The following is a 25,266-nucleotide window of genomic DNA, read 5'->3' as shown; positions in this document are numbered from 1 at the left end:
GGGAGCAGAGATGTAGCTGCCATTGGCAACCTGTAAGCAGGAAGTGTATCCTGAGGCAGGGGCATGTAATAAATGAATCTTCCTAAAGATAGTTTAATGTTTTTGTTGTGAAGTTTAATCAAGCTGTAAAAGTACACAGGCAGCACCTTTTGAACTCAGTGGTGATTAGCTCTGCCTTTTTCTGGAGCTTGTGACAAAATTGCAGTAGAATAGTTGAGTTTAAATTGCACATTAAAAGTATTCTTAGTTTAAATATTTTGCAGCAAGATGAGTTTAAAAGTTTGTTTAGGGAGGTATAGTTGCATCTTTAAGCATGTCTGAGTTTATCCCTGAAAATCATAAGGATGGATGTTTCTTTAGAGAGGGGTGTTTACTGTTTTTCTACTTTATTTTTCTGAAAACAGTGTGCTATTATACCTACATTCATGGAAATACATACAGTATTAGTGATAGTAATTGCTGTATATTTTAAGTAACATGCAGATGCTTTACCAACTAGTACATAATGCTGTTCAAAACATGTTAGTATAATTTGATTCATTGTAGTTGATTCAGGAGGAGCAAATTTACCTCGGCAAGCAGAAGTATTTCCAGATCGGGATCATTTTGGACGTATTTTCTATAATCAAGCAGTCATGTCCTCACAAGGAATTCCACAGGTAATTTGCTTTTATCTAAGAATTAAATATACTAATAGTTTTTATGCTTGCTGCCTTTGCCTCTTTTCAAGGCTTGTGCCCATGTCTTTTTTTCTGGTGGTGCTCTGTTGTGCTGACCTGATGGCCCAGTCTGGGGCTTGGAAGCACTGTAAACACAGTAACTGTCAACAAGAATTCATTACAGTTTTGAAGAAACCGTCTGCTTTCTTGGTCTTAGTGTTAATGATTTGACCTACCTGCTCCTGTCTGTGAGTAGGAGAGAAATGGACTTGGTAACATGATTTGTAGGGCCATTTAAGAAAGCGCTAAAAAAATCTCATGGAACAGTTCTGCATCAGCACTGCAGAGGTAAGGACCCCCTTGAGGATGGCTAGTAAATGGGAAATACTTTCCACTAACAGGGGTATGTGTATACTTATAAATCCATTTTATACCCTGATGCGCTTTATGCTGAAACGGCCTTAATAATAAGGTTATTTTCTAATGCATTAATGATGCACAGAATTACTGTTAGTCACAGTTCCTGGATTTAGAAGTCATTTTGTGTCATGTTCACTCAGTAATACATGGGATCAGGTTTTTTGATGCAGGTGGTGTGCTGGGGAAGCAAAACAACATGTTTCGCTGAATCTGTTATTCATGAATAATGTAAAATATTTGAGGATTGCTGATGGGCAGCTATGGCTGCAGTGACAGTGAAGGACAGGGTATATGGTCGCAATGGAGTTGAGAAAGACAGGTAACAGAGTTGCTGTCTACTCAGTCACCTCTTTGTATGGATTTGTGGCCCTGTCTTATACCTGCCTTACACCCCCTTTTGCAGGTCAAAAAATTCAAGCTTACTTGGCTGTTCTTCCTGCAGTGTTCCACACCTTTAATGGTCCTAGTTCATCTTCTTTTCCCAATCTTACTGTATTTTTTTTAACATGAAAGAGACAGACTGTACCAACAGTCCTTAAAACAAGTCGAAAAAAGACAAATTGTGTGGAGCTTCTTAGAACTACCAGTCCTGAACACCACTTCTCAGAACCAGGCTTTTTTTTTTCTCCGATCCCAGGGGAGAGCATACAACTTCCTCATTTAGTACTGAGCCACAGAAAAAAATCATTTGATCCTGCAGAACTCTTTCTGTTTACCAGGGGAAAATATACACAACTTTCCAACAAAACAATAAATCAATAGAAGAAATAAAGGCATTGTTTGAAACCTGCATTCTTTATGGACATCTGCAAGTGGTCAGAGCAAAAAAGAAGTTATGATCATAAATCCAGGTTCTCTTTTAGGCCTGTGATGTATACAATCCTAACAGATTAATCTACAGCTAATCACAATAAGAACTGAGGAATGCAGAACATCAAAAAAATTATTCAACCTCTGTTTTCTATACAATGAGAACAGCAAAAAATCTATTCTGAGTGAGAAACAGGCCACCCATACCGTGGAACTTTTGATGACAATATTTATTTTCAAGAAAAATAAGTTCTCTACCACACTTTCAAACTGTGAAAAAGCTGGTCATTATCCTAGCAAAGGGCTGGGACACAGTTTGATTTGTGGGTGCCTGCAATGTGCCCTGAGGTTCTCCCAAGTTACATGTCATAGCAGTCATTTCAACCCAGTCTGAGGCTAGGCTGTCACACAGCCAGACCCATGGCAGTGCTATGACACAAATCCCACCATAATACCACTATCCAGTGTTCTCCTTCAGAAGCAATAAAACCCTTGAGAGACCATTCTCACTGGATTCTCCTGCCCCGTGGCTCAGGCGTCACAGTTCCAGCCACTCACACAAGAGGCTCCGCTGGGGCCTTGGACCAGGGGAAGGAGGTAGTAGAAGTCAATACTTCCAGGGTGAAGCAGATGCACCAGTCAAGGATACAGTATTCAGTATGACTCCTTACATGTCAAATACTGGCTCTACAAAATTTTTGAGGAAACTGCCTGTATTACCTTGATACCTTTTTGGCACATTTTGGAAGCAAGTCAGAGTCCAAATCTTCAACCATCTTTTACTCTTCCAAAGAATCATGAGATCCATTGCCTCTATAAAAACCAAGGCTGAAGATTCCAATAACACAATAAATCTCTTTAGGAACTATGCCATAATTTACCTTCTGCAGTTCTTTCCAACAGTAGAAGTGGACCAACTGTAGTGATTAGGCAGGTCTCCAGAGAAAAGCAGTGTTTAGTTAGAACAAAACTACATCGGAGAAAAAGAGTTTGTAAGCTGATCATCATATAACACTCCCTGATAGATCTAGATTGGTCCTAGAGTTTTTGTGGAATAGCAAGTGTCAAAGGAGTCATGTTTTGCTGAATTATCTTTCTGGAGAAATTTTGGAAAACCTTATTTTTGCTAATGACTTTAATCATGGTCTGCTATGGGAGTAATGAATTTTAGATGTAATATCAAAGATAGATATGTATACCCAGCTTGCAGGGCTGAAATTACTGATGTTGGTCAGAGCCTTTCTAGAAATGCTTGACCCTACAGTCATGCTTTCGTTTCCAGTATATCTTGAAATGTATTTTACATACTTGTAAAGTTGCATTAAAAAGTTGGATTTGTTTTTCTTTCAATTACCATATGATATGGTGTTGTTTTAGGAGTAATTGTATTCATATACAATAAAAACTAAATATAGGAAAGCTTTTTCTTTTAATAAAGCACATCTCTGTTTGTTAGGACACTGATGAAAGTTAAATTTTCCATGTATGACACTGATGAATGTATATCTTTCTTCAAATATTTATGGAAGACTGGGAAAAATGTTTTACTGAAGCACGTCCTTTATTTAAAGGATGTAATTAGGGTGCACTTTGTTTGGGAGATGTATCTATGCTTCGTTTTATTTCAAAGAGGCGCTGTTAACATTTGTAAATCTACTATTGGTCCTGTGCTAACAGACTGTACTAGCTAGAACCATATTCCCTGTCTATAAACATGTTTCTTTAGAAAATGAGATTAGGAAATTATGCTCTTTCTGATCTCCACTCTGGTCAATTCTTCTGAGATGGGAGTGTAGATATTATTAGTTTGCTACTTGATGTTCTATGCAGTGGCCTGCTTGAAGGTCTGTTCATCAGTTCATTAGTTCTTCTCAGTTTGGCCCTTTAAAGTGCTTGCTTTTTTCTCCCCCATTTTTATCTTCTAGTTGCTGATAGTGCTTTTAATTTCCCCCTCCACTTTTACCTGTGACTAATTTATTATTCACCCACTACATCTTAAATTACGTTATTGCCTATATGGGTGTGAATCAGAAAGCTGTGATTAGCTCCTCATCAGCTGCTTCCTGAGCTCTCTCACACTCGTACGCTGCATGGATATGATGGGGGATGGATCAGTGGATGTGAAATAATATGTGTGCTCTCGGGACTGTTGACTTTTACTGAACACATCAAGAATTTCTTTGCAGCGATTTAGAAAATTAGGTTGGAAGGTAGGACATTATTTGTGAATTTGACAAGTAGGTTTTATTTTTTCCAGTAGATACATATTCCAGGTTTTGTGTTGGAAAAAATGAACACCTGAGTTAAAGTTTAAATGCAGGCACATTTTTTCAGTGTGGGCACGGTGAAATTAAGAATAAGAAAAAGCTACAAGTCCTGGAGGGAAAAATTAAATACTTACACCATGTTTCCCCCATTTCTAGAGACTTACCTTCTTTTTGAATTTGGCAGGAATTATTTATTAAACGCACAAGAGAATACTGCAGATTAATCATGTGACTCTGAATGTAGTTTAAGATCCTGAAAACTTTTGCTGAAAAGGCTGTTTGATTTGATAATAGCAGATTGACATAGTTCATGTAGTCCTGTTTTAGATGTATATAACGTGATTTGGAAATTTTATTTTTCTGTGTACTGTTTTCTTCTTCTAAATTATCATGTAACAAGGAACACTAATTGATGTCACCTTAGAAATGTCTTGAAACAAACAACATAAAATAACACTGTTTTCTGGGGTTTTTTAGATGTTATTTGTGTGTATATATTGGTTGTGGAAGAAAGTATTTGCTTTTTCGTATGAATATTCCTTTTCTTTTGCCCTACGAGTGTCTTAAAAGGGTCTTTGAAGATGCACCTTTGAAGGAGAAACTGAGAAATTTCACTTCCATTATTGTCTACAGTTACAGTATTCATCATATCTGGGATCAAGTCAGTCTTGTAAAAGTATCACCAAGATATTACTGGTAGAAAATGTTCACTGAGTAGGTGTTCATCTCAAAATTAGGCAAAAGGATGAAGCAGAGATTATTCGTGTTGAAACCTATAATGAGATGCTCAACACATCTCAAAAGGGCAAAATTAATTAGTTGATCCATTGAAGACCTGAAGTAGCATACTAGGAGATGGGAGAAATTTCCTTCAAAGGGTGTTAACACTGGTGCAATTATGCCAATAAGCAGTAAATGAAGCCATGACGTAAGCATATATACCAGGAGAAATCTCTAGGTTTTAACCTTTACTGTTCATCAATAAAACCAAATTCTATGGTAGAATGTGCTCTTCAAACATATCACATATGTAGCTCATGGTACTTCATATATTAATTTTCCAGCAGAGTAGTGTGAAGGTCATAGTTCAAAAGACTGTTGAAAATAGAAGATTCCTTATTTTTTAAAGAAATGCTAGAACATAAAATGTTTTATGCTTTAATTTATGCTAATAGAGCATAAAAGCTCTATTAGACAGAAATAATCTTGCAGTGCTGTTCATTGACCTTATTAAATGTATGTGTTATGTATTAAAATGCATAATATCTTGTGCCTTTGCTATTTCTAAGGGTTTGGATAGTTCATTAAGTTGTGCTTTTTGTTTTCCTGATAGATAGCAGTAGTCATGGGATCCTGTACAGCAGGAGGAGCATATGTACCTGCAATGGCTGATGAAAGTATTATTGTTGGCAAACAGGGAACAATATTCCTGGGTGGGCCACCGCTGGTAAGGATACAGAGTGACATGGTCCCTCTCCTCCCCCTCCCCCAAAATCATGCTGCAATAACATTAAACAATTGAGACATTTCTTGGTGAAATATTTCTAGATTATCTGTAGATTAGTTTGTATTTTTAAGTATATCTGAATATTTCTATCCTAAATCAAATCTCTTCTGTTCATTAGAGGTGTATATATATATATAAATCAGACTGTGTCAAGGTGTTTTATAGTACTGCTTTTAGATTGCTCTGCACAATTTAGATGATAAAAATCGTTTCTGTATTCAGTTATGTACTCTAGGTTTGACACAGAATTTGAAAAAATCACAACCACGTGTATTGTATCTCAAAGTCGAGATCAAAGATAAAAGAACTTCTGGAGTAGGAGTGATTTGCTGTATTTTTATGTCAATTTACTGACAAAGGAGGCACACTTACAATGGAGTTTGTCCTTCCTTCCTTCTGACCTGACCTTGACCTTGACCTGACCTGATCTGACTTGAAGAAGTCCTGTGAATTAAACCTTGCTTTATTGTGAAACTCATAGTGGAATTTGTGACTGTGAAGTACTGCAGTATAAGAGAGCTTTAAAATTACAGTAGCTTGGCACAACAAAAGGAATGCTTCAATGTGGTTTATTATTTTAGAAATAACTATGTCCTAGTGTAGGCTCAGTTCTATACCAATACAAATAATATAATAATGTCAGTCTTTTGTTGACAAAGGTTATTCTACTTAACACAAGCTTTATGAGAAAAAATGAATTTTTAGTAATAAATGTTAGTGCTAGAACTGAGAGAGCATCATTCATTACAGCTATTCATGTCTTGATGAAACATGGCTGGATAAACTTGCTTTTTGACATAGTCAAGTATTTGTCAGATTTATTGTACAAACTGGTCTGAGGCAACACAGTGGCTCTGTTTTGATTACAGTCTTTTGGGAACTTTAAGGTGTGCTTCCTGTGACAAAGCCAAGTGTAAATCAAACGTCTCTCAAGAGTCCTTCCAACTTGAGCATGCTGAAATGGAGAAATTACTTTGTTACAGCAGTGTTGATGAAGATCCTGCTCCATTGATTTATCTAGTAACAGAGGAGGCAAAGTCTCTCAGAAGTCACTTCCTTCCACATTTAAAATACTGGGAAAATGTGGCATGTCCCATTAAACGATAGGAAAACAGCCACTGATTTATTTGTTGACTAGTTCCTAAGGCATGATTGTTTTACTCTCATTAAAAGTATGAAGGACTCATCCTTTAATGTGATTTAGTGTTTACTTTTATAGCTTTGCTCTCATTTCCACAGCTTATTTTTGTATTGTATTATTTTCCTTTAGAGTGAATTTTTCCCCATTGCGTCATCTTGTTGATAAAAGTAGATTTGGCATTTTATACCTCTTTCAAAGTTCGGTGTATAGATGGCTTTTAAATTCTTGTGCAATTAAAAAAAAAAAAAAAAAAGAAAAAAGAGAAAAAAATAAGAAAAAAGGTCTTGCATTTGTACATTTAAATAAATTCAGAATTTAACTGGCATATGGAAAGCAGGGGCATGGGACATACACTTGAAAGTACAAGGATACTTCGTTGTCAACCCTAATAAAAAAAGTTATTTAGTTTGAAGAAATTAATTATTTTGGCTTTCCGAGTAGATAAGAACAACATAGTAATCAGGGAAAGCAGATGAAGTAATGAGTAGCAACTATGTAATGTAATGGTAATTTACTTGCTGCTCATTAGGATTTTGTTTGAATTTTGTTGACAGTAATTGTTTTAAATGTCCTCCCTAGGTTTCTGTTCCATTTTATCTTGTATTAGTGTTTTTCCACTTGTTTATAGGTAAACATTGACAAATCCTCCGCAAAATTAAGTACTTCTCTATAAATTTTTCACTGTAATTTAGATATTTGGAGTTTCTTATTGAAAAGTGGCATAAGCATGAATGAAGGTACTATTTGAGAATAATATTAGTTGACTGAGTAACGTAATTTGTACATCTTTCCTTTGAGATAAGAAAACAAGTGTGATGAAAGTCATGAACTTTGTGCATCAGAGTATTAGTATGTTCGTTGCTGTAAATAAGAAGAGCTGCACTGGTTGCGGGAACACGTGAGCTGTCAAAGTACAGACCTTTTCAAAAAGGTTTTCAGCAAGACAACTAATACCCAGTATGACCCAGAAAGCTGGCTTGGAAGATGAAAAAAGAGGACCAGAAGCTTGTTCTCTGGGAATGGTAATCATTTAACATCATAAGGCAATTTGCATCATACATATGTACTGACATGTAGCACATGAGACTTTTGCCAGGGTAGACAAGGAAAAGGGTGACCCGAATCAAGCCTCAAAGAGGCGACTTGACTAGCCAAGTCAGTGACTGCAAAGGTGTTGTGAAGTTGGAAAGTTTTAAAATCTTTCCCCATTTTCAGAGGAAGATTGCACAACTATCCTCCAGTTTAATTTGTTTCCTAGCAACCTGCAGATGTAATGATCCTTATCTTTGTCCGTATAGATCAAGCTATCATCTCCACCTGTCAGCCTTTCTGTTCTGTAAAGCTTTTCATATTCTCACAGAAAATATTCTACTTGCCTTCTAAGTGTCAAAACTACTTCAGACTCCCATAAAAACTCCTATTCCATGCTGTAGCAGATATTGTGGTCATTATTGAGTAAGCTCCGCTTCCCAAAATGTCTTTCCTGTATGAAGAAAATTGGACTGGACTTTATTTCTTGCCTGCCTAAAACAAAACATCCTGAGGATGTGAAAAAATGAAAATCCCTGGTGTTACTTATAATTAGATTTGAGATGTGTATGATTTTTAAAAAAAGTGAATTGGAGGTAGTCTACAGTCTAAAATGGAAGATTTCTTGGCGATCTTTTTTGGAAAGGTGAGGAGTAATGATTTCATAAACAGACAGATCTCAATAGAAGAGGACAAGTGTTGTGGTAGCAGTAATATTCACAGTACCAGGTGTTCCAACCACCAGCAGGGAAACAAATGAGACAAGTCTTTGTTATGAGCATGAGAATTCATTTATCCCCTCTACCCTGGGCCAGGGAGGGGGTTAGAGTGAAGAAGGGTGAAGATGAAGAGAGCGAGCAGGGGCAGGGTTGTCGGTTTTATCTGGTATTGTAGGGGAGCAGTCTTAGGGTTTAGGTCAAGGGAGGAGATCAGATTTCAGCCTCCTCAAAACAGGACTCCACAAGCAGGGCCATTCTTCTGCATTTTCTCAAACAGAGTATCTGTATCGGCATCTTTGGCAGTACTGCTTGCTAGTTCAGGATGTCATGAGACCTATAGGCTCTTGTTACAGAAATTTCTGATTCTTCCTTCATGAGAGAAAATTTTCTGCTTTCTGTTCTCAGAGGTGAAAAAAAAATCTGGTAAAAAGAGGAAATAAATTTTTCAAGTTCATATGTATTTATGTACTGGGGACTTTCCTACATATTGGCCTCATCTGTTGTAGAAAATGCATATTATAACTAAAGTTGAAGTTTATTTATTTTAACAATTTCTCGCTGAAGTAGCTTGAACAAGGTGGTTCTTAGAAAATACACATGTATCTTGTTGAGGCTCTTACTTGCAGTCTGTTAGAATTTAATGAACTTTAAGGTAACTTCTACTAACTCTAAGTAAGTTTTACTTAAAACTGCAGTTTGTAGAATGCTCGGCTCCGCTGCTGTATCTGGAAAGGTGATGGAGCAAATGCTCATTCTCTCCTGCTCTAACAGAATAAGACACATTTGGGCTGCAGGGTGCAGCTCTGGGTGCTCCAGAATAAGCCTGAGTGAGCCAGTGAAATTCCACAAAGGTGAAGGAGTGGAGCATCTGTAAAATGAGGAGGGTGTGAGAGAGATGAGACTTTTCAATCTGATAGTGGAGCCAAGCCTCTTATTGGTACCCTGTGATAGCTCAAGAGGCTACCAGGCACAAACTGAAATACAGGAAGTTCTGTTTAGTCATAAGAAAACATTTGCTGCAAGGATGGTCATACCAAGCCAAGTTGTGGAGTTTCCATTCTTGTTCAAAACTCAAGGTCATTACGTGGTCATTAGCAACCTTCTCCAGCTGACCGTGCTTTGAGCAGAGGAGTTAAACTTTTCGATCTCACATGGTGGCAGACAGAGTCCACAGCTCCAAAATTGTGATTTGGAGAAGGAAAATTTCACCTCTGTGAAAAAATAAAACCATTTTTGTGAAATATTTTAAAATGAGTATCGGGATTTCCATGCCAATGGAAGTCATTGCGTTATTCAGCTTTGTGCCAAGTTCTGCAGTAGTTAATAGTATAACTGGTTGCATAATGACAGATGTGTGTAATTATTTCATTGACTCACAGAATAAAATAATATAGTCAAATGGTAGAATAACTTACAGTATACCCTAAAGGTCACTGAGTCTGGCCATTAACCTCACACTGCCAAATGCACCACTAAACTGTGCCTTAAACCCTTAAATGCCACATCTGTAGGCATTTAAATACCTCCAGGGATGGTGACTCAACCACTACCCTGGACAGGCTGTTCGAATGCTGCATAACCCTTCCAGTGAAGAAATCTTCTTCACTTCTCTTACAAGTATCTTCTTATGTTCACTGTTTAATGAAGGCACAAGTTAATTATGTCTCTGACAGAAGCACTCCATTAATTGGTATGCCACACCTTCATTTTCCATGGGTAATTCAAATTTCAAAATCCACTGTTGAAGAAATATCTATACCTAAATTTGCAAACTTGACAGTTTGGAAGTGTGCGTGTGTGTGAGAGAGAGGAAAAAAAAAAAAATATATATATATACACACACACACACATATATATATATATATATAAAAATTAGTGTGTTTCATTTTTAGATATGAAACTTGGAGTATGAAATCTGTTTTAGAAATGGTGATATTTTTATCTTCCCTTGCTTGTACTTTACCTCTGTACTCTGTGTGGGTAATAAATAATGGTTTCTCCTGCTTTCAAGGAATCCTTTTCAAAGCACTTACTGTAGAGTAGAAATGCCTCAAGAAGTCTTCTGGAGTTTTTTTTAACCCCAGTAGTAGGTAATACTGCTTTGTTCTAAGGAGGAGACCATTCACTCTTAAATTAGCCTTTCAGGTCTAAGATTACACAGATCTAGGCTTCTGGATTGTGTAGTCCGTGTTCTTTTATGGAGACATCATACTTGATCCAAGCACTTACATGCCACTGATATGTTCTTTTAAGGAAGATTATTATTACTAAATCGTTGTGTATTTACTGGAAGGTTTAGAAAATAAAAACTTCTAATGGTTGTTCTATGGTTAATATTTAAATGAGTGAGTTAAAATTCACAGAAGTGTTTATGTAGAGAAAGCAAAATTGAAAAATCCTAGCTGGGTTATTGTTTGCTTGAAACAATGTATGGAAATAATCCTATTTGAAATTTTATATTAAGTGTGGAGAAAATTTTTGTCAAAAAGCATGTTTATGAATCTGAAGGATGTGTAAATGTATGCACACAAATGATGGACATAGCAATAAGTAGAACAGGGGGGAATGTCTTGGTAAGTAAAAACTCATATTACTAGGATAAGCATGCAAAGTCAAAGAAAAGAAGTATTGTTTACAAGATTCTGTGTTATTTTGATACTCTGAGGGAGAGTAAGCAGGGAAATGTGATCAATGAAGAAACATTTTGCAAAGTTATCTGTCATTACTCTACCTAAGATAGTATAAATATTAATGCACGACAAGTGTCAACTGTGAAGCTCATTTTCCTTTCCTTGTGTCAGGTTAAAGCAGCAACAGGTGAACAGGTATCAGCAGAGGATCTTGGAGGGGCAGATCTTCACTGCAGGTTTAAAGAAATATTCTCCCAGAGTTAATTTCTTCTATATTTTAGACTTCCCCTGCCCCTGCCCCTGCCCCTGCCCCTGCTCCTGCTCCTGCCCCTGCCCTTCACTTATTATTTTTTATTTTGGTTTTATTTGGTTCCTTAAGCTGTGTTTACCTTTTGAAATTTATTTATGTGTTGTTATCTAGTGCTGACTGATTGTTTTATTGTTAGAATATCACAGTTACATTGTGTTACTCTAGTTAGCACTGTTTCCTTCATTTACTGCTTTAAAATACTCACGTGTCTAGTGTACTGCAGCATCATGCAGTATATGGAGGAATTTGATACTGAGTGTTAAGAGAATAATATGTATTGAGAAAGATAATACATCTTGCAGATTGTATCATCCTTACTGCCACATAGAATTCACTACAAGCAACATCAAAATAGGTTGTGCTTTTTGTAAAAAAATACTTCTTATCAAACCCAAAAAATATGTGCACTTCCAAGTTCTGCAATTAAAAATAAAATTAAGTATTACAGCACAGTAAGTTACGTATTGCTGTATAATAAATGCTTATTTGTTGCTTCAGTTTGAAGTGAATAAAGAATTCTTTTGAAAGGCAGTTCATGCCATTTTTGTAAACGTTTTTCTTTATAATTGAAATGGCGTTTTGCTGCATATGAGCAATGCTTTTTATATTTTATATTGTCATTTAGATTTTTTATTTCCTGCAGTTGCTTTTTTTTTCATGTCTGATAACTTGAATGTACTATTTTCAAGAAAAGATCAGGCATGGATTTTATTTTTAAAGTAATTTCATAATAAACAAAGAGAGCTGAATTGTTGCATCTATATTTTTAAGGTCTTAGAAGCTTTAAAATTTCAAGTTTTCATTGCCTGATTTATGTTGATTTTTTCCCCCAAAGTATTCATCTTTCTATTGTTATATATACAGAAAATCTGGTGTAACAGATCATTATGCTTTGGATGACAATCATGCACTTCATCTAGCAAGGAATGTTGTAAGAAGTTTGAATCTCCAGAAGAAAGTAGATGTAAGTGTACAGAGTCTGAAAACACTGCATTGTTGAAATTAGGAACGCTTTTCTCTGCCTGATTGATATAACACCTGTTCTATAGAACACATATTTTTGTCTATGACTTTACACATTTGAAAATTGAAGTTACAGTTTTTGTTCTGAAAGGTTTGTGTGATGCTTCAGTTCTGCAGTTACATTCCTGCTGTATTATTCCCAGTGAAACTACTGGGATTGAATGCAAGAGTGAAGCAACTAGAAGAGTGCTTCAGAATCATAGAATTGCACTTTTTAGATAAATCCAGTCTTGCAAATGACTTAATTTAATTTTAAACCCACATGATTGTTTCCATGGACTTAAAATTAGATACCTGCTGAAGCATCCTTTTGAATAGACATTTTCTGGGATTATTAAGGAGCTGGAAACTGTGGGGATGGATCTAAATCTTGACAATGAATTGTTTTGAGAATTCCTTGTAGTAAATGGGATGGCTAGCATATGGGGGTGGCATTGCCTTATTTTATTTTAGTAGGAGATATGTGAGGGTGAATGGAAGCTCAAGGCAGGCACGGTGTTGTATTTGGTTGTGTGACAAAATCTTCACCCATTTTTCAGAATGCTGCCTGCCTTAGAGGGCACAGGGTAAAAGTAAGCAAATAGGAGGACGTGCCTAATTTTTTTATAACATGGAAGAAGTGAAGCACATGTGGAGATGTATGCAGGAGTAGGAAGAAGGTAACAGTAAGTGAGAAACTGTTATCAAACTTCAGTTTAGGAAACTTGATCTTTATGCAAAATGACAAGCCAGTACAAACATTTTGATGTTGTTGGTGAAGGGAAGTCTGTGCTCAGAGAAGTTAACAAATTAATTGTTTGAATTTTTAAGTCATAATGTGAGCTGATGGTTCCTTTGTTGTTTAAATTGTTTTGTTAAATTGCAATAGGTGACTATAGAACCGTCAGAAGAGCCTTTATTTCCAGCTGATGAAATATATGGAATAGTTGGTGACCAGCTAAAAAGGAATTTTGATGTCAAAGAGGTATGAGTATTAATGCAAGATCCATATTCCCATACATACATGCACAAATTTTCATGCAGGAAATCACTCTTTATATTGTCATAATTGATAATACTTGATTTGGGTACTTACTTCTTTCTATTTTTGTCCAGCAGATCCAATGCAATAGCAGTGACTTGTTGAAAATATAATAGGTTTTGATTATACTTTTAAGAAGTATTAGCAAGGATGAGAGATTAGCAATGTGAAAAAGTTGACAGAAATGGGAACTCCTCATTGGCAAAGCATTCTATAGACTTTCCCAGGGATATGATGGCTTTTTTCTGTCAGTCCTGTGAAAGATGAATTGTTTAAATATTTATGGAGTATAAGCAGACCAAACAATTGAGCCTTCTCCCAGCTGCATACAACAACTATTGTACTCTACTGTAGGTCTAGTGTAATTATCTGCCTTGGAACCTTCATCTGAGCCAAAATGCTTTCTCATATTTTTCACAAATCTCACGTTTGGAGCCTTTTCAACTACTAGCCAAGTATGTATTTTAGGAAGAGTCATAATATGTTCCTGTCTTAAAAATATTTGGCAGAAATTACTAGGATTTGCTTTGCATTAAGGGGAAAAAGAGATGAACAGTTTCACTGAGTTTCATACTTCACTCTCAGAAGTTGTTTGGACTTAGGTTCTTTTGAAGTTGAAATAAGTATCTTCTGTCAAATGTCTTGCTACCAGTGGATCTGTATTTATAAAAAATTACTCCTTTGCATCACAGAGAAACCTCAAATCAGATCTTTATTATATTTGTATGTTGCAAACTCAGGCAAGCCTAAAAATAATATCTCTAAGAAAGAGACTCCTGAGTGTATATGTGTTTTTCTTTACACATGAGAAGCTATTGATTAATGTTTAATATAAACAGAGGTTTTTCTTTGAAATTCAACTAATCAGGAAAACATTGTTCCTGTATAATTTAGCTATTTGGTTGGAACATCCTTAGTCTTGAAATTCCATTTTTTTACAAACATGTAGATGAATCACACTTAAAAAACTAAACGGACTTTGCCTGCCATCCAAACTGTTTATATGGTGGGCTGCTCGATGTTCTATAAAGGGAAAGGTTTTAAGTTATATGTTCTCATGGCCTTCCTTTCTAAACAAATTAAAAACCTTGAAAGATTAGGAATTTAATGTTGTTTTTCCATTTTTTCTTAAGGTCATAGCTAGAATTGTAGATGGAAGTAAATTTGATGAATTCAAAGCCTTGTATGGGGATACTTTAGTTACAGGTAAGTAGAAATATAATTATTCTGTATAAGTTCTGACTGGTTTTCTAGTTGGATTTTTAATGACATTTATCTTCAGAAGAATAGCAGTTTCTGTTACCAGGAGGAAGTGTTACCTTTATATGCTATGGAAAAATAAATACATGTGGAAACTTACAAATTAATCTCTCCCCTTTAGGATTTGCAAGAATTTTTGGTTACCCAGTAGGAATTATTGGAAACAATGGAGTTCTTTTCTCAGAGTCAGCAAAAAAGGTAAATAGATAGATTATTAGCTTCTTTGCCATTGAGAAAAAAAACTTCTGGTGGACAACTTGCACTTGAGGTGAGGAACTTTTTTAAATAATGAAAGAGAACTGGCTCCATGCTTTTCATGTAAATGTGAAACAGATATAGGCTATTAATAGGCTGTAAAAAAAAAATTTGACCATATTTTAGAAACAGTGTTTGGTAGATTTTTCTGATATGAAGAAGACAGACCAACAGCAGAACAGCATTTGGATTCCTATGAATACAATGTAGTTGAAATTGTGTATACTGAAACTTAAATCCCTTACAAGACAAGTCCATCCTGATTACTTCAGATACCCTATTGGGTATTTCTAATCTCTAACCCATGAAGTACTATGGAAAACCACATCATTGTTTTACTAATAACTGGAAAATCTAAAACCTGGATTCCAATACTCAGTTCATTGGTTTACCAGAGTTTTAATTTTCATACTTTGCTGCAGCATCTCCTGGCTTAGAGTAATGAGTGAATACCTGTGCAGTCTCTGAAAATCTGTGAGCAAAATACCTGTTTTGTGAATTAAAAGCTGTGTGTTAAGGAATATTACGATTTTATTACAGTTAACAGTGCTTTACAGTTTGGACTTCAGGGAATGATGGTGATAAAGAGTATCAGGGTATTGCAAAGTGTTTACCTTGGTCTGTGTTGCTTGCTTTAGTTCTTTATTTTTTCAAGAAACAGCTGTCAATTGAATTTTTTGTAATAGCGATTATATATGTTAGTTTTATTCTAACAAGCTTCTTGAGCTAATAGTGAGGAAATCAGTACCAAGAATATACAGAAAAAGGAAGCATTGATGAGAGAGGTGGAGAAAGGAAGTAATTTTACTGAATTTATATAAAATATAAAATAATACACAAAATTGAGTTTCATGTGGTAGAGGAATATTTCCAACTTGGAGCACTGCAGTAAATGACACTTTTTTCATCTGACATTTGTTTTTAACAGTTATTTCCAGGTAGAAAATAACTCTTGCAGTATTTCTAATACTTTCATTATTTTTCTAACAATTTAGTCCTACAACTTTTTTTCCTAACAATGAAAAAAAAAAAGTAAGGAATCTTAATTTTCTGGCTTTTACTGGCGTATCAGTAGAAGGAAATTCACTTCTAGAGAAATCTTTGTCCATTATGTTGGTTCTGTAAGCAACATACCTTAGCAATAATCTTTCTTTTCTCTTGCATTTTTGTAATGAGTTGTTGCACATTTTTCCCATTTTTCCATTATCACTATGCTATTCACAGGTTTCTCTGAAGATTATGCTTAATTATTTTTCTCTCTTTTCTCTTTTTATAACTTTTGCAGGTTTTATGTAGTGATGAGATTAGATGTTTTCTCAGCTGTTGTGCTACATAACCTTGTTTTGTTTTTTTACCAGCAAGTGTATAAATAAGCCAAGGAACTTCATTGATTTAGATTAGTTTAAACAGAGGCTTTGAATCTACTATTTGTAACTTTGCTAGGAAATTGGTCTTTTGCTAGTAAATAGGGAGAAGGCATCTGCGTTCAGGAAAGGGGGAAAATGCTACAGCAATTGGCAGGGCCATGAGTAAATAATGGATATAGGCCTTTCCCAATTTTAGAGAATACTTTTCTTTTGTACAGAAAATGGGGAGATATGTTTTTCTGACTGACTCTCTTGATTTCTCTGACAGAGTCTTGGCAAATTCGATGTCAGATGCTACACTGGTGCTGTCCATAGTTTAACCGAATATTGGCTGAGTCACAGCAGTTGAGCTTTTCAGTATCAGTAGTAATGCTTTTTAAGGATATTATTTTTTTTTACCCGTGGTCGCACAACATGGAGATCTCTTACTTCTGCTACACTGAATGCATGTTTTACAGTTAACTTTGAGGGAAGGAGAAGCAGTGTAGCACTTCCTGATGGAAATACTGAAGTCCAGTGGTGGACTTCAGTGGAAGGATATAGCAATGAGTTCAGAATGCTGGTAGTGATAGCTTCACTTGTCCAACTTCTAATGGTTTACTCTTTTCTTTTTTTCCTCTCTACAGGGTACACATTTTATCCAGTTGTGTTGCCAGAGAAATATTCCCATTGTCTTTTTGCAGAATATTACAGGTGAGTAGGATCAAGTTTTTGAGGTTTCACTTTGTTGTAGATTTTGCTGTTAATTGTTGATGATGTGTTCTAGACAGCTTCTTCTGTGCTTTGTAGTACCTGCATCTTGAGCCTATTTGGAAATCAGCCTCTTAGCAGCTGATGAAGGCCCTGCCTTATGATTTGCTTCTCAGTTCTTTCTGCATATGCTGTGAAGCACACAGTATGACATATGGCACAGTATTATAATGTAAAGCTGGTGGGTCTTTCATTATGTTGTATTTCTTTAGGTTTCATGGTTGGCAGAGAATATGAGGCTGGAGGGATAGCAAAAGATGGTGCCAAGATGGTAACTGCTGTAGCTTGTGCCAATGTTCCTAAAATAACTGTCATTATTGGCGGCTCTTATGGAGCTGGAAACTATGGGATGTGTGGAAGAGCATATAGGTAAGTGTTGCTTCAGATTATGACAGCAGATAGAAATAACTTAAGAGAGCATAACCTTGAAATACCATTCTGAAAAATCAACTGAACTCTTGAAAAAGTTGTGCTGTTTGGAAAAGAAAAGTGTTCTTAATGAATACATTCATAAGTAAATAATAGCCTGAAATTCGTGGAGACTGATAAGGCTCATGATTCACCTTGAATTATGTGACAGAGGAGACCTTCTAAACCAGTTCACATCCTGTGGGTTAGAAATGTGAGCTGAAGAGATTCAAGAAAGACAAGGGTTTTTTTTAAAAGGTGTTTGAATAATGGAAATGAACAGAATTTTTATATTTTCAAACGTAATGCTGCGAGCATTGAAGTATGTTAATGTACCTTTTTAAAAAAATAATATATTGTAAAATTGTCGTGCATAAAAATGTATTCTTAGTTGAGTGAGAATTAGTTCTTCACTAGGAAATATGAAAATGTCTTACCTTAATGTTTAATATGTATTTTTTCAGTCCAAGATTTCTATATATGTGGCCAAATGCTCGCATATCAGTGATGGGAGGGGAACAAGCTGCAACTGTTCTAGCTACAATAACTAAGGACCAAAAAGCAAGGGAGGGAAAACAGGTATATCTTTCCTCTTTCATTTCTAGTAAAGTCATTATCACTTACTCTTTAACTGGAGTTGGTCATTTGTGAGCTAGGAGAGGGTGAAAGAGAGTGAGACAACAGTGAACTATCCCAATACCACCTAGTGCACTCACAAACATGAAGCATTTGTGAAATATTACTACTTACTTCTTTGAAATGTGATGATAATTCCTAACATTTCTTATCTTTGCTTAAGAAGAGGAGTATTTCATATACCATTGTCCTTTTGTACTTCGTGCACGAAGTTATTAGTTCTACCCAAGATGAGCAACCAGGAATCCTCCTTGGTTTGGGAGTATGAAGAGGAATATATCAGGATAGAGTGTCTTTCCAGTTATTATGAAGGTGGCAGTCTTTGAGAAAGTTGATCTTCAATTCATTCACTGATTGATAATTATGAAGCTTGTAATAGAAGAAGTCTGGAGAGGTTTGGAAAAGTTTTTGCTCATGTCCACATTTTAATTGGAAATCAGAGGTGTATTTTATTAAATCTTGTAGTAATATTTTATAGTTTCACTGCATACTCTTTTCTGCTGAGCTGGGTTTTCTTAATTGCAAGGTTTATTATTATACTACTGCCTCGATCCCATAAGAAGAGGTTTTATTGTGATGTCTTAAAATTGTTCATATTTATGGTGAATAATTAATCAGAATAGTGAAGTAGTATGAACGTGTTATCTCAGTGTCATTACTTTTCAACACTTGACTGTTCTTTCTGTGGATAGAATCACCCATATCTCTGTCTGTCTTTATTTCCCAAATCCATGATATCCAGAAGGAAGTTCAAGAAAAATAATTAGCAGTAGTTAAATGTCGGTCAAATGTGTTAGAAACTTTAAAGTTTTCTGAAATACTGTGACGAGTCTGGATCCCAGAGAAGCCCAGTGCTAGAATAGTTCAGACTTAGATTATTAAAAAATTGTGCCAAAGGCAGCCTTTATTTTTTTTTCCAATACACTAGCTTCAGTAATTTTTCAAGTGCTAGTCACCAATTATTCATACATTCAGTTAAGTATATGTTTATTCTCCTTTTTTCACCCACTTGATTTGGAAAGTGCCATTTTAGTTTTGTTGTCAAACATGCAAAATTGACAATGGTTTGCTAAAAAAGTAAAAAAACTTTGGGCAGATAATTTAGGCATTTTCTTCAGGTTGATGCTGCATATAAAGCTTTGCTATCATTGGGGAAGAAAATATTGAAGTATATTTTATGTGGTTTTTCAGTTGTCTGAGGCGGATGAAGCAGCTTTGAAGGAACCAATCATTAGGAGGTTCGAGGAGGAGGGAAACCCTTATTATTCCAGTGCAAGGTAACATACAAATAACTATTCTAAAATTTAATTGTAATTGTGGCGCTTGACATCTAACTCTTGGTATTAAAGAACAGCAGAACAGAGCAATTGGAAGCAAAGATTGTTGTTTATATGCATTCAAACCAAGGTCTCGCTTGTCTTATCTCTGGAACCTGATACCACGAGCTGTTTCAGAATACAGCATGCACTTGGAGCAATTACAGCTGGTTCTGTAAGAAATTATATGGTAGCATGGAGTTTCTGTGTTACGTATTTTGTTCTGGATAAGTTTTATATCATTCTCCTCAGTGTCGTATCTGGTCACGTTTCTAAAGCCTGTTGAACAATATAATGGGTCGCTGCATGTGTATTAATAGGGTCCTGCAAGTAGAAGAGGCCAGTGGAAAAGGAGGCAGCAATTTCAAGAAGACCTGAAGCCATTGGTAAATTTCAGGTCATGGTAGGTGATTGTATTGGATGATAGCAATGATGATGTAGGGCTTTAGCTGTAGGGTTGCAGCATACTCTTGTTTGCTGAGAAGTCTTTTCTAGTATTTGGTGCTCAGGCTGATAGAATATTAGTAAATAACACGGAACTAGTTAGGCTAATGAAACAAGGTAGCATCCTGAAGTGATCCAGATACATCTGAAAAGTAGTTTGGGGGCTTTCTTTGCCTTTGATGGTTATTCAGCATTTGTTTATTCCTGTCAGTGCTGAAGTTCCTGCATATATTTCTGCTTGTGGTATCCAAAAGCTAATTTTCCACAGACTCAGCTACTAATGAAGGTAGGGGATAGCATATTTCAGTGACCCAGATGTCCGGCTACCCAGCTGTAAAAGCAGGAGAGCAGGCAGTGAACAATGCAGGAGACTCCTGTAGTAATCCTCAAATTGAGGATTGTACTAACTGTGGAAGCAGGGACAGGTAACTGGAAAGAGCTCCTTCTTCGTGATCAGAAGTAAGTTATGAAATTACTGGTAACTTCTACCTTTTTCTGTAGGGATAGTGGAATATACTTAACTAAGATATTTATACCAGGGAAATCAACATTAATTTTAAAGTTTCATCAAATGAATACCTTCCTCAGGCTTGATCTTAATGGGTAGTTAAAGAAATAGCACAGAAGTTTTTAACAGCTGACCTTGTGTTCTACAGCAAGAAGGAAAAATGAAAAAATATGTTATTATCATTTTTATAACTGGATTTTAAGGAGAAGAATATTTCACTTATAACATTATAAAAATTAGTCACACTGTCTGTATTTAAAATTAATCCCAGAGAAGATGAATAATACGATTTTTTTTACATTTGCTTTTTTTATATGTTCACTGGAAACAGTCAGACTCTTTTGCTCATGATTTATTTAACATTCAATATATTAGCAAAATAAAAACTTATCCTCTCCCCAAAACCAACAGATGATTGTCAGAATTTACAGCAGTAAGTTACTAACTTGTAAGAAGGCAGTTTTGCATGTAAAGTTAAGACTAGCATTAAAAAATATCACGTTTAAATTTTTAATAATGTCTGATTTTTAGACATGGAACTTGAGCGTTTAAAGCTAGCTTTGTGCTCTTTGATGAACAACTTTTACCGGTTTATGTTTTCAGAATATCTGGGCATTTTGTGAAGTTAAGTTGCAAATCTAGTAGTCACCCCAGCAAACAGCTTAAATTTGCCCAGCCAAGCCATTAGAAAGTGCTTTTAGTGCTAGGTGATGTGTCATTTATTAGAAAAAGCTAGCTAGTTATGCACTTCTTACTGTTTCCTCTTGGAAAGGAAGTGTGACGTGCACAGATGTAAGTTGGCTGAGAACTCGCGTGGGTCTGGATTGCACGTGGTTGGGTTCATGTGACGCTGCGCTCAAGATAATAAGCCAAACTGAAGTCAAATGTCAGAGCTGAAATCCCACTGAGGCTTATCTGACTATAAGCAATGAAGTTGAAATGCCTCTTTTCATAAAGGAGTGCTTTTGACAACAGTGTGTGAGTGGCTCAGGTCAGAGCAGTCCTGGCTGTTTTCTCTCACTTTTCAGTTCAAGTAGGTGCAGTCTGCATTGTCTAGGAGCTTTTAATTGCTCTCTTGTAGAGTTAATTGGATATTTCAGTGGATATACTCATGTTTTCTGCCCTTTCGTGGCTTTGCATTAACTAATTCCTAAGCAAGATCTCAGATCAGTAGTTCAGAAGTTTTCATTACTGTGGAGTGGGCTGTCCAAGCAGAAACAATGAGATGAAGTGGATTACAGTCTTTGCAGCAAGTGTACTCAGGAGGAAGGGTGTACCGCTCACCTTGCACCTTGTAGACAACCCTTTCCTTAGCCAACATCAGCAGCTGCTTATTAGTGAGCATTTGCTGTAATTCAGGGAGGGCTAACCTGTCCCTTTTGCAGCCCATTCCTGTTGGGCTCCAAGCATGATAAAAACCCAGCTGGTTGTCAACCAAATGTCAGGGTACTGTAATTGAAACTGAATCCGGACAGCCTTTGTTTTGTGAGATCCCTCCACTGAAAGGTCAACAAGGAAATTCTAACAAACAGCTTTGCATTTTTGAGAGAACAAAAATAATAGACGGGCACAAAGATTGTTGTCCGTATTGCTGCTTGTGTGCAGCTGCTTTGGAGGCTCCTCCTGCCTAATGTCTGCCTCACCCTTAATAGCCATTGAGATGGATGTGACCCTTCCACTTGACTTCATTAGGCTTTGAATCAAGCTTTTAGCAGTAATAAAGAGAGAGAAGGAAAAAGCTCTAACAATCTTAAAAGACAAGAAAATATCCCTGTTTGTTCTGTTTATATAGTTTTGCATATGAGTGATTACTTGCTATATGTACAGGATGTCAATACTGTTCCCTGCAGTTGTATTTTCTAATCAGACTTTAACCACTTTTTTTGATTAGAACCTTTCACAACGAGCAGTCTTAATTAATGGCAGTCATTAGACAGCACCCTTTTTAATGAGTTTTATTAATCTGCTCACAGATTTCTTAAAAGATTTCAGTGGTTTGTATCTTAACAAATTACAAAGCATTTTACTTTAGGCAACTTCATTTCTTTTACTCACACTATCTCAGTTACGGATATTTTATGAGTGTAGTGTGACTCATGTTCCTGCAATGGGGTTTTAATAGATAGTTTAATTATTAATGTCACATCCCTGTAGAGAATGCAGTTTTCTTTAAACAAAGAGAGGCAGAAGCCAAGGGTGACCATATGAAAGCAGTTTGACTTCCACGCAACATAAAATCTCTGTGGCTGTCAATATAAGTCAATTGCATTGTTACCAAAAAAAAAAAAAAAACAAAAAAAACCCACCACCAAACCTACACCCAAATCTGTCATTAAAATGTTCTTCATGTTTGGATATTTATTACAGCAGTAATCACTATGAAGTTGCAGCTTGCAATGTATTGCACTGAGTTGGTGATTGTTTTAAAGTCAGTTTATCCCCGCCCTTTCCAAGCCCTGAGCAAATGTGTTGAACATGTTAATTATGAATTATGAGTTCCCTCATTCTGTTTGTGTTTCATTGCAGTTATTTATTGGGAAAAAATGTTTATATGCAGAGCAAACAAACCTGTAGCAGTCAAAAACCTAAAATTTGCTTAAAAATAGAAGTTACTATATTTAAGATTGTTCATAAAGTTGGGGGTTTTTTCATAGTCTGAAGAGAACAGAAGGTTGGGATTGATTTGACCTCACAAAACTACTTTTATTTTCACTATTAAGGAGGATCTTCTCCATTCCTTTGGCAGATTAATCTGACTATATTCATCATAATTAAATCAAAATACAAATACAAGGTGAAAAAAAAAAAAAAAACCCGAAAACATGTGCATTAAACTTTGGTAATGTACACTTTGTGAAGTTGAAAGTATAGAAAATACTGTCTTGGCTATTCTGTCATGCTAAGTTATATTAAGAGCTATAATCATTGTCTTGAGAAAAATAAAGAAAATTCAACCATCTCTTAAGTAAGTCTCTGTAAAACCAAGCTACACTTTTCTTAGGCTATTTTGAACAACAAAAAAAGAGCTTTCAATTGCTTTTGCTTTTGAATGGTAAAAAGCACTTCCTCTGAGTCTTTCCAATGGAGTATTCCCCAAATATGCCCAGATATTTTAATGAGTTACTACTTAAAAGTTTAAGATACAGTTAGGAAATAAGTTACTCACAGGAGTCAGCAGGAGTTCAGATCATGCACTTTATCAGAGTTATGATACAGACAGCTGTTGTCTGTATCTGAAACAGAATTTGCTGTTAGTACCACTTCATGCAGGTACAAGTGTGGTTGTTAGAATATTCCAGTGCTTGGATTACTAACCCACTAGAAGGAAGGTACTGACTGAGAATCCTAAAATGAGAAGAAGTTAGATAGAGCTACAGTTTTCTTATATTTGTATTTTGGGTTTTTAACAGGTTTGGGTCTTTTGGGGTTTTTTTGCCATGCCAGAAGGTTTTCTCCTTTTCACATTTGAGGAAATTCTTCACTGCAAGGGTGGTGAGGCACTGGAACAGATTGCCCAGAGGAGCAATCCTCTGCCCCATCCCTGCAAGTGTTCAATGCCAGGTTGGATGGGGCTCTGAGCAACGTGGTCTAGTGGAAGGTGTCCTTGCCCATGGTGGGGGGATTAGAACTGGATGATCTTTAAGGTCCCTTCCAACCCAAACGAATCTACGATTCTATCATTTTTCCAGAATTCATTCTCCACTTTTTAGGACCTGGAAGCCAGGTCAGTGCAAGACTTCTTAAATCAAAATTTGGTTTTCACTCCCAGAAAAGAAAGAGCCTTATTTTGCTCAATTAGCAGCAGTATTCCCTTCTCCAAACTCTTTTCTTCTTCTGTACTTCTGTTTCGCTCTTGTGCCACATTTAGTTTAACAGTCTCCTGCTTGGGAAGCCTCACCATGGTAAGATTTTTTATAGTAATCGTCCTGAGCTGGGTATCCTTTTTCTTCTCTGTTTAATAGTTTGAAAACATGCTCCTAGAGTTGAGCCTGAACTCTTGTGCCTGGTCTTGTTAAAGGTGTCTTCAACTGCAATTCCATTTTGTGCTTCATAGGATAGATACACCTTGTAAAATAAGAGCATATATATTGTCAGTCTTTCAGTATATTTATCTGATTTACTCAATATGACTTTCACAGCAAATGGCAAAATAAAGCAAATATGGAAAATGCTCAAGTGGCTGCTGCTGCTTTGAGTTTATCAGCATGTATTATTGTACAGTTTGCAGTCCTCCAGGGGGTGATGTTCGCGCATTTAGGATTGAAAGAAGAGTGCAAAATATTCTATTTCCTGTCTAATAAATTTTACTAATTTTATCTCCAAACAATATAAAATTTGCAGATGAAACTTCAGTTAAAAAGGAAAGGCTGTGTCTTCTCTTGGTAAAATCAGTCTTGGCTCCCTATTCAAGACTGTTTCTTGTATTTTTAAATTTTCCACAAAGAATTAAGTATTAGCCAACAATAAGTAAGTTCACAAAGAAGGCAAAATAAGTCTCTCTAGGAAAAGATGAAGGAGGAGCATCCCTCTCTTAACCAAAGATACTGTGTATGTGTTCTGCAGATGCTGATTAAAATATGTGTTTAAGCAAGACTGGGTTTCAATGAGCAGTGTGGTACATTGTTTAAATATCTTGCTGGGGAAATAACAATATTTACAGTTTCATGGCCTGCTGGGAATTTCAACATGGATTTGAATGTAGGTACGATGGAGCTGTCATTGAGAACTGATGCCACTAAGACCTTAAAATCTGGATAATGTCAAAGAGACTATTTACAAGTGTTGA

At 36.0% G+C, this 25,266-nt stretch overlaps 1 protein-coding gene across 1 annotated transcript in view; it reads left to right on the top strand.

The window, feature by feature from the left end:
* MCCC2 (methylcrotonyl-CoA carboxylase subunit 2) overlaps positions 1-25,266 on the top strand; it is a 36,416-nt gene that overhangs the window by 10,218 nt on the left and 932 nt on the right. Inside the window, exons 6-16 of the mRNA XM_040089836.1 lie at positions 547-659; positions 5,490-5,603; positions 11,354-11,418; positions 12,357-12,456; positions 13,384-13,479; positions 14,670-14,742; positions 14,918-14,994; positions 17,045-17,111; positions 17,381-17,537; positions 18,041-18,155; positions 19,404-19,489. Coding sequence (XP_039945770.1) covers positions 547-659; positions 5,490-5,603; positions 11,354-11,418; positions 12,357-12,456; positions 13,384-13,479; positions 14,670-14,742; positions 14,918-14,994; positions 17,045-17,111; positions 17,381-17,537; positions 18,041-18,155; positions 19,404-19,489 — 1,063 coding nt within the window. The remainder of the gene's footprint in view (positions 1-546; positions 660-5,489; positions 5,604-11,353; positions 11,419-12,356; positions 12,457-13,383; positions 13,480-14,669; positions 14,743-14,917; positions 14,995-17,044; positions 17,112-17,380; positions 17,538-18,040; positions 18,156-19,403; positions 19,490-25,266) is intronic.

This window comes from Hirundo rustica, chromosome Z (genome assembly GCF_015227805.2).
Source record: "Hirundo rustica isolate bHirRus1 chromosome Z, bHirRus1.pri.v3, whole genome shotgun sequence".
Taxonomy (NCBI): Eukaryota; Metazoa; Chordata; class Aves; order Passeriformes; family Hirundinidae; genus Hirundo; species Hirundo rustica.
The sequence above is the reverse complement of the archived record's forward strand: the minus strand, read 5'-3'. Positions and strand labels throughout refer to the sequence as shown.